The 13,649-nt window shown below is 40.9% G+C and overlaps 1 protein-coding gene across 3 annotated transcripts in view; it reads left to right on the top strand.

Annotated features, from left to right (window-relative positions):
- MAPRE2 (microtubule associated protein RP/EB family member 2) overlaps window positions 1–13,649 on the top strand; it is a 188,512-nt gene that overhangs the window by 141,856 nt on the left and 33,007 nt on the right. For all 3 annotated transcript variants that reach the window (XM_068993538.1, XM_068993539.1, XM_068993537.1), the window contains one exon: window positions 1,994–2,207. In XM_068993538.1, the coding sequence (XP_068849639.1) occupies window positions 1,994–2,207 (214 nt within the window). The remainder of the gene's footprint in view (window positions 1–1,993; window positions 2,208–13,649) is intronic.

Raw genomic sequence — 13,649 nt, 5'->3', positions numbered from 1 at the left:
AGCAAGGGAGAAATAGAAAACTTTTCTTTGCATAGTAATAAATAGGCTATGAAAATAAAAAAATTAAATATTGGGTTATAAGAGAGGTTAAAAGAAAACAGAAAAGTTTGCTGGACTGTATATATTTTTAATTTAATGCAGTTAGTGTCTTCAAAGTATATAATTAAAGCATTCTTGTCAAAATATTAAGAAAATTTTGGCTTCTCATTATTTGTATTGCAAAACATATATTGTCTTACACATTTCAACCTCTTGAATCATTTTCAAGTTTATGACCTTTGCTGAGGTTAATTTGCAACTTGGCTCCTTGTGTATTTATTCAAAACTAAAGCGTAGAGTGCACCTAGAACTATCACAACCTTGTTAATCAAGTATAATCCAATATAAAATAGCAAGTTAAATAAAGAGTTGTGCAGGGTCTCCTTCCTCATTAGCATCATTTCTCTGTACCTTTCTGTACTATTTCTGTGTACATGTTTCTAGATCGAAAAGAAAAGAGATACCCATTCGTGGGTTTATTAACGGAACTTGTATGTAACAAAATTGCGGCTTCATATCCGTAGAAGTGTTCACACAGAGAGCGGGTTAGCCATTGGTAAGAATGTTGAAGATTAAAAAGAAAAGAATGTTGAAGATAAAATTCTGGTACTGTCACTGGAGGGACAGTAACCTTGATGACCTTTAAGCCTCTCCAGCTTAATATGTTGTGAGTCTACCCAAAGGTCCTGCTGTAGAGACTGTCCCTGTCCGTGTTGGTTCTAGCTTGTGGCAGCACAGAAGTACCTGTACTGATATTTGCTTGTCACCTCTGATTTTGAACTTATGACCTCGGGACTTTCATTTTGATAGGAAATGCAAAATTAAGTCAACAGAACTAAGTGCCTGCTTTGACTGGCTAATGCAGCAACAGCATCTAAAATTGTTGATATGTGTTCATGTTTGGCAGAAAGCAAAATACTGTAGCATGTTAATGAAAGGCCCTTATGCTCCAAGAAGGCTTTTTCTAAAATAATCACAGTATTAGCATAAACAAAAGTTACAAATGTTTATAAATAGTACAACATTTATTTTTAATAGTGCAATATTATTTTTAATAGAAAATATTTATAAATAGTACCATGAAAAGACCTTTGAAGGTAATACTGATTGGCTTTTTAGGTTACCAGTAGGAAAGTACTCCATGAAAAGCTAGCTTCGTCTCAGAAATTGACATAAATGCTGAGTGTCTCCTCCTCCAGGAGGCCTTCTGTGACTCCCCTCACCTGAATCGTTTCTCTTTCCCTCCGCACCCCCATCCACCCGTGGCACATTAACTGTGTTCCTGTGTAGCCCATGAATTACTGTGCCCTGTGTTGTGATTAGTTGCTTTTATTTTATGCTTGTGTCTCTACATTGTAAATAAGTTCCACCAAAGCTCATTTTGTTTCAGAAGAACCATTAGATTAGTGTGTGTTTTCACTGACTTGAGTTCCTATTCATTGGTACTCTCTAATAGTTACAGTTGGTTTAAGAGCTTATTCCAACACAACTGGACCAGGTGTTACAAAGAAATAAGGAAAACCCGTTGAGCTATGTCTGTTGGAACAGCACAACATCCCAGACGCAGATGTTTTTAGGGGGAGATGCTCTGGCAATAAACATTCTATGAAGAGGCTCCACCCTTCTTGACAGCTCAGGGTATTCCTTATTTTGGAAGGTTTGTTCAGATGTGTTAAATATTCCAGGCAAATTAACTGCAACCTTTTAATGTTCCTTATGGTTTGTTCAGAGGTATTAAACATCCCAGGAGAATCAGCTACAGCATTTTAATTTTTCTTTAGTATAATGAAGATTTCTGTGGATTTGGGGATACCACTGGCTAAGACACTAGGGGAGAGGCCAGGAGGTGTGAATTGCAGACACGGGGAAATAGTTCTGTTTTGGGAACTCTTCAGTTGTGTTAAATACAAACCAGCCTGGGGCTTGTGACTCACCCGGTGCTTTTATGTTGCAGGTAATTCCCGTGGAGAAGCTAGTGAAAGGGCGTTTCCAGGACAACCTGGATTTTATCCAGTGGTTTAAGAAGTTCTACGATGCTAACTACGATGGGAAGGAGTATGACCCGGTAGAGGCACGACAAGGGCAAGACGCAATCCCTCCTCCCGACCCGGGTGAACAGATCTTCAACCTGCCCAAGAAGTCCCACCATGCCAACTCTCCCACAGCAGGTACTGGAACAGCGTCATTCTGGAGTCACTTCCGTGTTGGAAGATGCCTCCAGCCCCCCTGTGCTGTCCTGTATTTGCTTGGTTCTTCCCAGCAGTCAGTATTTTCACACCTCTGGATGATTTTTATTGTTGTCTGTTTGACCACATTTATCTTCCTAGTAGTAAGTCTAACAATCAGGATTTAAACTATTAAAAAGGCAGAACTTGATGTCACTGAAGCAATACAACCAGGGGTAGATTGCATTTTCCTTTTTTTGAGAAATTTCAAGTAATGTGATTAGATTTTGACATATTTTTATTGTTTAATTGCTGCCAGTAGAGTCTAGAATATGAACTTGTTAACACTTTTAAATATGGATCATATTCTATAATCCTTCAGAGGAAATTCATGAAAAATCCATCCTGTCTCCTGTGTGGGCAGTGCCAGTTTTTATGGGACCACGTTCAGCAAGACCTCACTTAGCCAACTTTGTCCAAAAGTGAAGTCACTAATGATAAATACCTGGAACTTTAAAAAATGTTTTAACTTTTCTAGAGAAAAACCTTTGTAAGATATGTTACAAATATTCTTTCCTAAAAAAAAACAAAAAAAAACAGACTTTTTACCAAGCAGAATGTGTTACTGTTAAATGAGGGTCATTATTACAAACACCAGCTGTGGTACTGGACAGTTAAACTATGAAATCCTCAGAAACCATGTGTTTCCATGTGAAAACCAGCATTTACACTTGTTAATTCTGTAACCTTCAGTTTATCAGAATACAAATTCCTTATTTATGCCCAATCTCTAATCAGAATGATTAAAAATGGTTATAAGAAGACTTCCCAGATGGCCCAGTGGTAAAGAATCCGCCTGCCAATTCAGGAGACAGAGGAGACACAGGTTCAACCCCTGGGTCGGGAAGATCTCTTAGAGAAGAAAATAGCAACCCACTCCAATATTCTTGCCTGGAAAATCCCATGGACAGAGGAACCTGGCGGGCTGTAGTCCATGACATCACAAAGAGGTTGACACAACTTACAACTGGGCGTACGTGCGTGCGGTAGTAAACAATGAGTACAGGTATCTGGAACTCAAGGAAGTGTCAGCTAGAGATAAACATTTGGTGAGTCTCCCACATCCAGGTAATTGAGGCTGGAAGTTAGTCCTGAGTGAGAAAGGGGGAGTCCCCGAGGAACTTGAACATTTAATGTTTGGGTAGGAAAGGAGGGACTCACCTGGGAGCAGGGAAGATGCCAGAAAGATGGAAAGAAATGAGGGAATAACATGTCAGGGGGAGCAGAACAGTTATCAGTGTCTAAACCTGCTGAGGAGTCCAGTACACTGAGGACGGGGAGGGTCCGTTGGATGTTTCAACTTGGTGGTCTCTTAGTAGAGTGATGGGTCCAGGAATGGGTTAAAGGAATTGGAGGAAGGAAACTGAGACAGCATAAAAATCCCAACTTTGAAGCCATAGAATTAAATAAGCTTAAAAAAAAGACAAGAGACTTCCCTGGTGGTCCAGTGGTTAAGAATCCACCTGCCAGGGCAGGAGACATGCATTCAATCCCTAGTCCAGGAAGACCCCACATGCCTCCAAGCACCTAAGCCTGAGCTCCACAGCTGCAGAGCCCATAGGCCTGGAGCCTATGGGCTCTGCAGCAAGAGAAAAGTGAAAGTGAAGTCGCTCAGTCGTGGCCGACTCTTTTCGGCCCCGTGGACTGTAGCCTACCACACTCCTCCATCCATGGGATTTTCCAGGCAACAATACTGGAGTGGGTTGCCATTTCCTTCTCCAGAGGATCTTCCTGACCCAGGGATCAAAGCCGGGTCTCCCGCATTGCAGGCAGACGCTTTACTGCCTGAGCCCGCAATGGGAAACCCAGGCACCACAACGAAGAGCAACCCTTGCTCACCACACCAACGAAGACCCAGTGCAGCCGTAAATAAATAAACTAAGCACAGATCTTCGGGAACACATACACTTAAGGGCAAGAGGAAAACCCTTGCTAAACTGAGAAAAGGAGGAACATCAGGGGAAAAAAACAGCTCAATAGCAGAGTAGGACATTTCTAGCAAGAGGGCCCACCAATAGCAGCACCAACTATTAATTGTGGAGAGCTCAAATAGGATGAAGCCTGAAAATAGGCTGAGGATATCTGGCTCCTGGGAGGTGATTAATTGTCCTTGAGCAAAATTGGTCTGTTGAAATGCTGAATCCATCCACCTCGATGGCAGCGGCTTAACAAGGGTGTTATACACAGCTGTGAAAGTGATGTGGGGAGAGGAGATTCTGCCTTCATCAAAAAGTCAGGAAAAAGGTGGAGGAAAATAAAAACATTTTGATGGTATGTTTTCCCATTTTGATGGGGAAGAGCTGACAGATGCTTTAGAAAGTTAGCATCTGGGGGACAGTGGTATTGTCCTGGATTTGATTTTATTTGCTTTTCGGACAAGGCACAAGGAGCTGGTTTGTAAGACGGGAGAAAGATTCTGTGAGAAGGACTATAGCAGGACTCAAGAGGGGAAACTGGTGGAGCGTGACCCTGAGGCTGGAGGGAAAAAACGGGGTCAGAGCCATCAAAAGAGGTTTGGAGAGGAAAGGGAATGTGTTTACCTTTTGGGGGGACAGAGGTGCTAGAAGAGGTTGTGTAAAAATGAAGCCGCAGGGAAACTGGGGAACCAAAATGTACGGCGGTTTAAGTTGGCCTTCAGCTTTGATCAGGAGCTGTCATTCTTTTCGGACCAGAATCGAGAAGGGGAGTGCTGTGCCTCCTCTGGAGCCGAGGGGATACAGGCAGATGGAGGTGGGGGGACAAGGAGGTGCGAAAACCAAGATTGGCTGGTAGCACTGGCCTCTGGACTGCTCATGATGTCCCGATTCATCTTGAATTGCAGCTGCCACTGTTTCAAGTTTTCAGCAGTAGACCTGGACAGGCCTCAGAACATTTTTCTTCTGCACCCATAATGTGTCCTTAAACTGGTACCAACCCCCACACACACAGACACACACACAGACACACACAGACACACACACACACACACACAGACACACACACACACACACACACACACGAACTGTCCTTGTGCCGCCTTGGCCTTGCTTTCCAGGAACTCCCTCATCTGTCTTTCACAAAAGCCACAAAGAACCTTGTGCCATTTTGACAGAAAGAACGTCCATGAACCTGGAAGAGAAATAGTATTGTCTCCAGAGCTTAACTTCTCAGGTGACAAAGCTCGGGAAACAGATGATACATTTGGTTTCTCGCGTTCAGGAAGGCAGTATTCCTGAGGCTTGTGTCCCTGACGCCTTGACCGCGTTCACCTCACTGGTCCTAATCAAGGAGAAAGGATATTTTCCAGGAGTCAGACCAGCCGTCCCCTTTTCTATGAACCATGTCCTGACTCTTGGACATGGTGGGGTAGTAAAACTACACTGAAAAAATGATAGCCCAGGTATGCGCCACATGTATACATCACCAGACAGGTAGAACATTGTTTTAAAAGCTATCATAGGAGAAAGACTCCTATAAATATAGTGAGAACGCACTTTTTCCCCTAGGGGTCATGTATCCAACTCTTGGGAAAGCAGCCAAGAAAATGTAAGCCAGAATATTCCAAAAGTCAGAATAGGTATAGAATCTGTGCTGTCAAATTCATATAAGGGAGAGTTCCTAGAATACTTATCCAGAGCCTATTTGGTCTTTCTTTTACATTTATTTATTTGATTTTTGGTTTTTTTTTTTAATTGACATACAACACTTTATTAGTTTCAGGTGTATAATATAGAGACTTGTCATTGGTATACATTGCAAAGTGATCACCACAGTGATTCTAATTGCCATCTGAACCATACAAAGTTAATATTCATGACTATATTCCTTATGCTGTGTTTTATAACCTCATGCCTTATTTACTTTATAACTGGAAATGTGTGTTTCTTGATCCACTTTATTTGCTCTTTCTTAATTTGGATAGAATTGTAACAAACATGGGGGTATGGTTTCTCAGCATGTACCTTATTAGGGCAAGGGGTACAGTGATAGCAATAGAAAGTATGAGTATCGGTAAAAGAAAAGACAAAAAACCCAAAATGTTATCAGTGGTCCAGCAGCCTGAGGTATTTATTGCTGAATCACAGAGTGCCATGTGTCTCAGTCGTCCTCAGGATCCGCACAATACCAGCATGTACTGGTTGATACACTCAGAGTTCCCTTCTAATTCTTAAGATTTTAATTTTCTCCTGATAATCATCTCTCCCATAAACTGTTTTACAGTCTCTAAACTGGCCTCTCCACCTCTTGCCTAAAACCATTCAAAGCCATGGTGGCCTAGTGGCTGGGATTCTGGGCTTTCACTACCATGGCCCATGTTCAGTCCCTGGTCAGAGAGCTGAGATCCTGAAAGCTGTGCTGCATGGCCAGAAGGAAAAAAAAAAAATTAAGACAAATTAAACTGCTTGGTGAGGTCAGGGCCCCCAGCTGTCTGGGAAGTTCACCTACCTATGTCAGTTATTTCACAGCGATGCCAGGTTAGTAACACTCGGAAGTAATTTGTTTCCACCTCTGCTACTACTACTACTACTACTACTAAGTCCCTTCAGTCGTGTCCAGCTCTGTGCGACCCCATAGATGGCAGCCCACCAGGCTCCCCCGTCCCTGGGATTCTCCAGGCAAGAACACTGGAGTGGGTTGCCATTTCCTTCTCCAATGCATAAAAGTGAAAGTGAAGTCGCTCAGTCGTGTCTGACTCTTAGCGACCCCATGGACTGCAACCCACCAGGCTCCTCCATCCATGGGATTTCCCAGGCAAGAGTACTGGGTTCCACCTCTAAGCCTTGGTCATTTCTTAATTATCTGCATTAGTGAAAAGAAGCAACGTCTGGTACAATTGAAAATAGGAGATGGTCTTTATTTTTTTTTTTTTTCACTTTGAAATATTTGGTCCATTTTGCAGTGGCTTTATCTCTCTCTAAATACTTCCGTAAGCTAACATCAAAGCTAACGTGCAGGTCCTGGCTATCATACCTGAAGAGCACTATGCAGGAGCCACAGTGTGCCTTGTGGCAAAGAGGCCATGTTAGAATTGGGAAAAGAGATCATGGGATGGATTATCCACATTGATAATTAAGAAAGGACTGTCTACATGGGAAGAAAAGAATTGTGTTTTTACATCATACAGAGTACTTACACAGCCATGCACCATAGGTTATTTGCCTGTGTACAAAATAGATGCACTACAGATGCTCGGTGGGTTCTGTCTCTGAGAGAATGTGCCAGATTTTTTGCCATTCCAGTACAGACAACAGGATATTCTGTGGATTCAGAGAAGCGATAGAGCTTGTTGGTGTCTGTGTGTATTTGGGTGACTTAGCTAGGCTATAGAAAGCTTCAGCATGGCACAGGCTTTTGCTAAGGATGAATGGCTGCCTGGCAAAGTCTTATTCTATCTCCATCCTGAGAAATTGCATCTTGAATTGCTTTTGATCTACCAACTAGAAACATGTATTAAAATGCACATTTTCATAATGATAGATATCTATTAAGTGCATATATCATAGTGAGTCATGTTTATAAATTTATTGCTGCCAGCCATATCTGCAACTTGAGATATCTGTCAGAGGGATCAATTTTTATGTGTGCGCATTTACTAAACTTAAAAGGAAATTTGAAGTTGCGGTTCCTATAGCAACCACAGCTTAGACATGTTGCAAATCCACGTATATTAATGTACTTAAATCAAACTCCCATATACAAATATAGTGTGGTGGATTTAGAGTTGCTATGGAAATTGATTCTGAGCTTTCTCTTTTCCTTAGGGACTTTAGCATTCCAGCCTCAAAATAAGATTAAACAGAAATACTAGAAAAATGATTTCAAAAAGGAAGCAACCTAAGACATAGAATAGAATAAAGCATTTGAATGATCATAATTAAATTCCTAAATGGAGATTTAAATAAATCCAAACAGCATTTTTCAGAAACTGTATTGAGTATATGAATACTCTTACTCGCAATTATTTTTAATTTGGGGTTCTTGAAGGCTGTTGATACAACCTTAACAAAGTGATTGTCTTTATTTACCAGTGTTTGCATATTTTTTGAGTACCTACAATCTAAGTAAGCATCACCGATCACCACTGGGAAAGAAGAGTTGCTTTTACTTTCCCACAAAGTTTAATTTGTTTTATGTCTTTTAGGAGGAGCAGTGAAATGTAGCAGTTTACAGTGGTTTTTTAAAATCCTTGTTCTGATCTTGATTTTCTGGCCCAGAATGTGGTCTGTCTTGGTCATTGTCCCTTGAAAAGAATATGCCTGCTGCAGTTGTTGGTTGTATGGTGTTTTAGAAATATCAATATCAAGGTAGTAGATGGTGTTATTCAGATCATCTGTGTTTTTACTGCTTTTTTCTTTTTAGTAGTTACCAAGTTCTAACAGTCGCTGCAGAGAGCATTAACATTAATTATGGAATTGTCGATGTGGAATTATTAATTCTGGGCTTCCCAGGTGGCTCAGTGGTAAAGAATTCAGCTACCAATGCAGGAGACGCAGGTTCAATCCCTGGATTGGAAGATCCCCTGAAAGAGGAAACGGAAAGCCACTCCAGTGTTCTTGCCTGGGAAATCCCATGGACAGAGGAGCCTGGAGGGCTACAGTCCATGGGTTCACAGTTAGACACAACTTAGCTACTAAACAGCAGCAGCTCTTTAATTCTAGCAATTTTTGTTTCCTGTGTTTAGGGCTCTGTGGTTAGGTTCATAGAAAATTTCTGATTGTTGAGTCATCCTGATGAATTGACCTTTCTATTTTAAGAGGTGCCCCTCTTTATCTTTGGTAAAAGGTATCTCTGTCTTAAAGTCTATTTTATCTGATATTAATGTAGCCACTCCAGCTTTCTTATGCTTACTGTTTGCATGGTGTATCTTACTCCATATAGGTAAATTTCCACCTATCTTTGTCTTGCTATTTAAAGTATGTTTCTTATAAACAGCATGTATTTGGGTCTCGCATTTTCTATTCATTCTCGTAGTCTGTGGACACTGGAGTGTCAGTTCATTATTAATTTACTTATTGATTTGGCTGGAGTTAGAGCTACCATATTATCATTTGTTTTCTGCTTGTCCCCTCTGGTTTTTAATATTTCTCTTTTCCTGTTGTCTTCTGAATTAGAAAAATTTTTTTAGTATTTCATCTTATTTTATCTATTGCCTTTTTAACAGTATCTCTTTGCATTAATTTTTTTTTCAGTAGTTGCTTTAAGGATTACCGTATATATTATATTCTTGCCTTTTCACAGGGTACTTTATACCATTTCATATAAAATGTGGAACCCTGACAACCCTTCCCTCCAGTGTTCTTTGTTTTGCCTATCATACGTATTATACTATAAACATACATACATTATAAATGCCACAAGACAATGTTATAACGTTTGTTTTAAATCAGTGCTGTATTATACAGTGGCTTTTGAGCACTTGCAGTGTGCTTATTCCACATTGAAATGTGCTGTATGTATAAAATGCATGCTGAATTTAGAAGACTTGGTATAGGAAAAATATAAAACTAGCTTAATAATTTTTATATTGATTACATGTAGAAATGATAATTTGCATATATTGTGTATATTTGACATGTATTAAAAATTAATTTCAAGATTTTTTTAATGTGGCTACTAGAAGCAGTTTATTTACATGGCTCTTATTCTATTCCTATTAGGCAGTGCTGCTTTAAGTAGTCATATGAATTTTAAAGACATTAAGAGAAAATTTTATTTTTCGTATTTTTCCTATTTCCAGTGTTCTTCATTCACTCCTGAACATCTGAGTTCCCTACTAATTTCATTGCTCTTCAGACCCAATAACTTTAACAGAGAAAAAGAAGTTATCTCTTGTAAAGCAGGTGCAATGACAGCAGATTCTTCTCATTTCGTTTTTCTGTGAATGGCTTTATTTCACCCTCATTCTTGAAGGATATTTGCTAGATAAAGAATTCAGACGGATCTTGTATTCTTCCCTCCCTCCCGTTAGGGCTTCCCCGGTGCCTCAGTAGTAGTCTGCCTGCAGTGCAGGAGATGTGGGTTCAGTCCCTGGGTGGGGAAGACCCCCTGGAGCAGGAAACTGCCACCCACTCCAGTAGTCTTGCCTGGAGAATCCCATGGACAGAGGAGCCTGGAGGGCTTTGGTTTATTGGGTCGCGAAGAGTCGGACACAACTCTATTGACTGCGCAAGCCCTCCCATTAAAGATGTCTTTCCACTTTCTGTGGCCAGAAATGCATGCTCACGCTAATACCTTCCCCTGCAGTCATAGGCTGCTTTCTCTGGATGCAGTCAAGATTTCTTCCTCTGTGGGTTTCAGTAGTGTGACTGTGATGTGCCTAATCAAAGTTCTCTTTAAATTTATCTTATTTTGGAGTTCATTAAACTTCTTAAGTCTCTAAGCAAATGTCTTTTACCATATTGGGGAGATTTTCAGCATTTTTTGAGTATTTTTTCAGCTTCATTCTCTGTAACCTATATTTCTGGAACTTCATTTTTCCATATATCAGAGCTTTAGATATTATCTCTCAGGTCCCTGAGCCTCTGTTCATTTTTTCCCAGTATTCTCTCTATTCTTTAGATGGTTTCTATTAATGTATCTTCAGGTTGACTCTCTTCTTTCTCTGTCATCTCTATCTACTGCTGAGCATTTTTTTATATTTCAACTATTTCTTTCAGTTTTTTTTTTTTTTTTAATTTCCCTGTTGAGAGTGCCTATCTTTCATTTATTATAAGCGTACTTTACTTGACGGGAATGCTCATGATGGCTGCTGTAAAGTTCTTGTCTGCTATATCCACCATTTCTTGACTCTTCATATGCTGAGTAATTTTGGATTTTATCTTAGACATCATGATGTTATGTCATGGAGACTCTGGATTTTGTTTCATTGCTCTGTTGAGTGTTGATGTTTCTTATTTAACAGGCTTTAATTCAAGAGTCCAAGTAAAAAGTACTCAAGAAGCTAAATTCCACTCAGGAGTTCTAACCTTGACCTCAGGGCTGTACGTTTATACAAGACCTTTGTCTTCATTATTGTCACGATGTAAGGCTTCATTTAGCTTTTGAGAAACTCCACTCTTTAAATACAAATGTTGGTCTCAACCTCAAAGTCATCATTTACTCCAAGAAATGCATATTTTTCATATCTTCTCTTTAGACTAAAACAGCCCATAATGACATTTACTCCCGAGAACCCCATTAGGATGAGCACAGGCAGCCATCACCTTTCTTGTCCCTTCATAGTCTCTCCATCAAAAGGAGTCCTGCCTGTTTGTTCTTACAACTTCCCTGCGTGTATCTGCCTGGCACTGCTGTCCCCCAGTCCCCAGTCACTAACCACATACTCTGTTATCCACATACCTACTTCAAGGATCAAATGTTGATTTTAAAAAATCATGCACTATCAACTCATAACAAGGAAGAAATGCATTTTTCTTGCCAGTCCCATAACTAGCAAGACTCCTTTTTAAATGGGTGTTAGCACTTCTCCTTATTATATGAACAATGTATCTTTCACTCCATCCCTGCCCTCCGTCACAGTGGCACACCCTTGGCCTGTTTGTATTGAGGAATCATCCCCTAAGATGCACACCAATGGCTGCTCCTTTAGCTACATTTAGGCCTGGAGAAAATGGGGGTGGATTATAGTGGTCCAATTACTTAGGTTCTTAAAGGAGATTCCCTACTCCTTGGAAGGAGAGTGGGGGTAATGGTGGCTTTGCTCCTCCAGTTACACATCTATCATATGTGAAATATATAAGCTAGATGTCAGGATACTTTTCTTCTCGAAGTATAGTTAAAACTGAGTTCCTCTATCTATAATGATAAAACCACAGCATAAAATATGAGCAGCACTCTGCCTTACAGGATACTGAATATCTGCGAGTCTGGAATATTGGGCACAAAGGAAAACAGAAGAATTGGGGAGCCTCAGAGAGGACTCTTCTGGCAGTGTCTGTGGAAGAGGCCGGGGCTTCTTCCTAGGCAGAGATGTGTATCTTCCATTTCTATCCTGATGTGTTTGTTTCAGGAGACAGCACCTTTGACAGATGACCTACTAATTCAGTTTATAAGTTTTAATTATTTTGGCTTCTTGGAATCAAAGTGTATCACAGGTTGGGGTTTTTGAAATCTATATGAATTTTTCATGGAAGTTAGGGAAAGGGAAAACATGTAAAATTCTGTTGTTGTTAGGTCACCAAGTCTGACTCTTTGTGACCCCATGGACTGCAGCGTACCAGGCTCCCCTGTCCTTCTCTATCTCTCGGAGTTTGCTCAAATTGAGGTCCATTGAGTCAGTCACAGTATCTAACCATCTCACCCTCTGCCTCCCCCTCCCCCTCTTGCCTTCACTCTTTCCCCGCATCAGAGTGTTTTCCAATGAATTGGCTCTTCGCATCAGATATAGAGGGAGTAAGTATTGAATACGTACTGAATGCCCGCTGTTGTTCTAAAGACAACCTGTTTGAGTTCAGTTGAGCTTCACAGCAGTCCTAAATGGTGGACAGTCCCCATCCCACCCCTATTTTAGAGTCGCAGAAACGGAGGCACAGAGATGTTCAATAACTTGTCAGCGTCACACACTGGAAACTGGGAGCCCTGTGGTTCCAGAGTCTGGTGCTCTTTAACTACTGTGTTGTTATATTGCCTCTCAAATATTCTGCTCTGATGGCTCAGATGGTAAAGAATCTGCCTGCAGTGTAGGAGACCCGCGTTCAGTCCTTGGGTTGGGAAGATCCCCTGGAGAAGGGAATGGCTACCCACTCCAATATTCTTAGTGGCTTCCCAGTTGGCGCTAGTGGTAAAGAACCCGCCTGACAATGTAGGAGACATAAGAGATGTGAGTTCGATCCCTGGGTCAGGAAGATCTCCTGGAGAAGGGCATGGCAACCCAATCCAGTATTCTTGCCTGGAGAATCCCATGGACAGAGGAGCCTGGCGGGCTACAGTCCATAAGGTAGCAAAGAGTTGGACACAACTTAGCAACTTAGCATGTATACACTCACCTTGGAGGAGCTTGGCAGGCTGTGGTCCATGGGATCACAAAGAGTTGGACATGACTGAAGTGACTTAGCACATGCACACTCACACAGAGACGGTCTTGTTTTATGTTCTTCTCTTCTTCCCACATGAACTGAACTGCAGTAAAATTTCACAAACCAAATTGAAATTGCATAGTTAGTGAAGGAAATAAAAGGCCCTCCAGTGTTGTAACGGCTTGAAACAGAGCACATGCTGTTCTATTTGAATGGCGTTTATGTTTTTAAACAGCATTTACGTTTATCCTTGGAATAGGCTCTGGGGTGAGAGTCACTATATTTTGTATATGTTTGTAAATGCAGGAAACAAACATTCAGCTACTTGTTCCTCCTGTCAACTCCAAAGCAGAAATGTGTATAAAGTCCAGAAAACCAAGCCCTAGGTTCG

The sequence above is a fragment of the Capricornis sumatraensis genome, chromosome 21, assembly GCF_032405125.1.
Source record: "Capricornis sumatraensis isolate serow.1 chromosome 21, serow.2, whole genome shotgun sequence".
Classification (NCBI taxonomy): Eukaryota; Metazoa; Chordata; class Mammalia; order Artiodactyla; family Bovidae; genus Capricornis; species Capricornis sumatraensis.
Note: the sequence above shows the minus strand (reverse complement) of the source record. Positions and strands in the feature narration are given on the sequence as shown.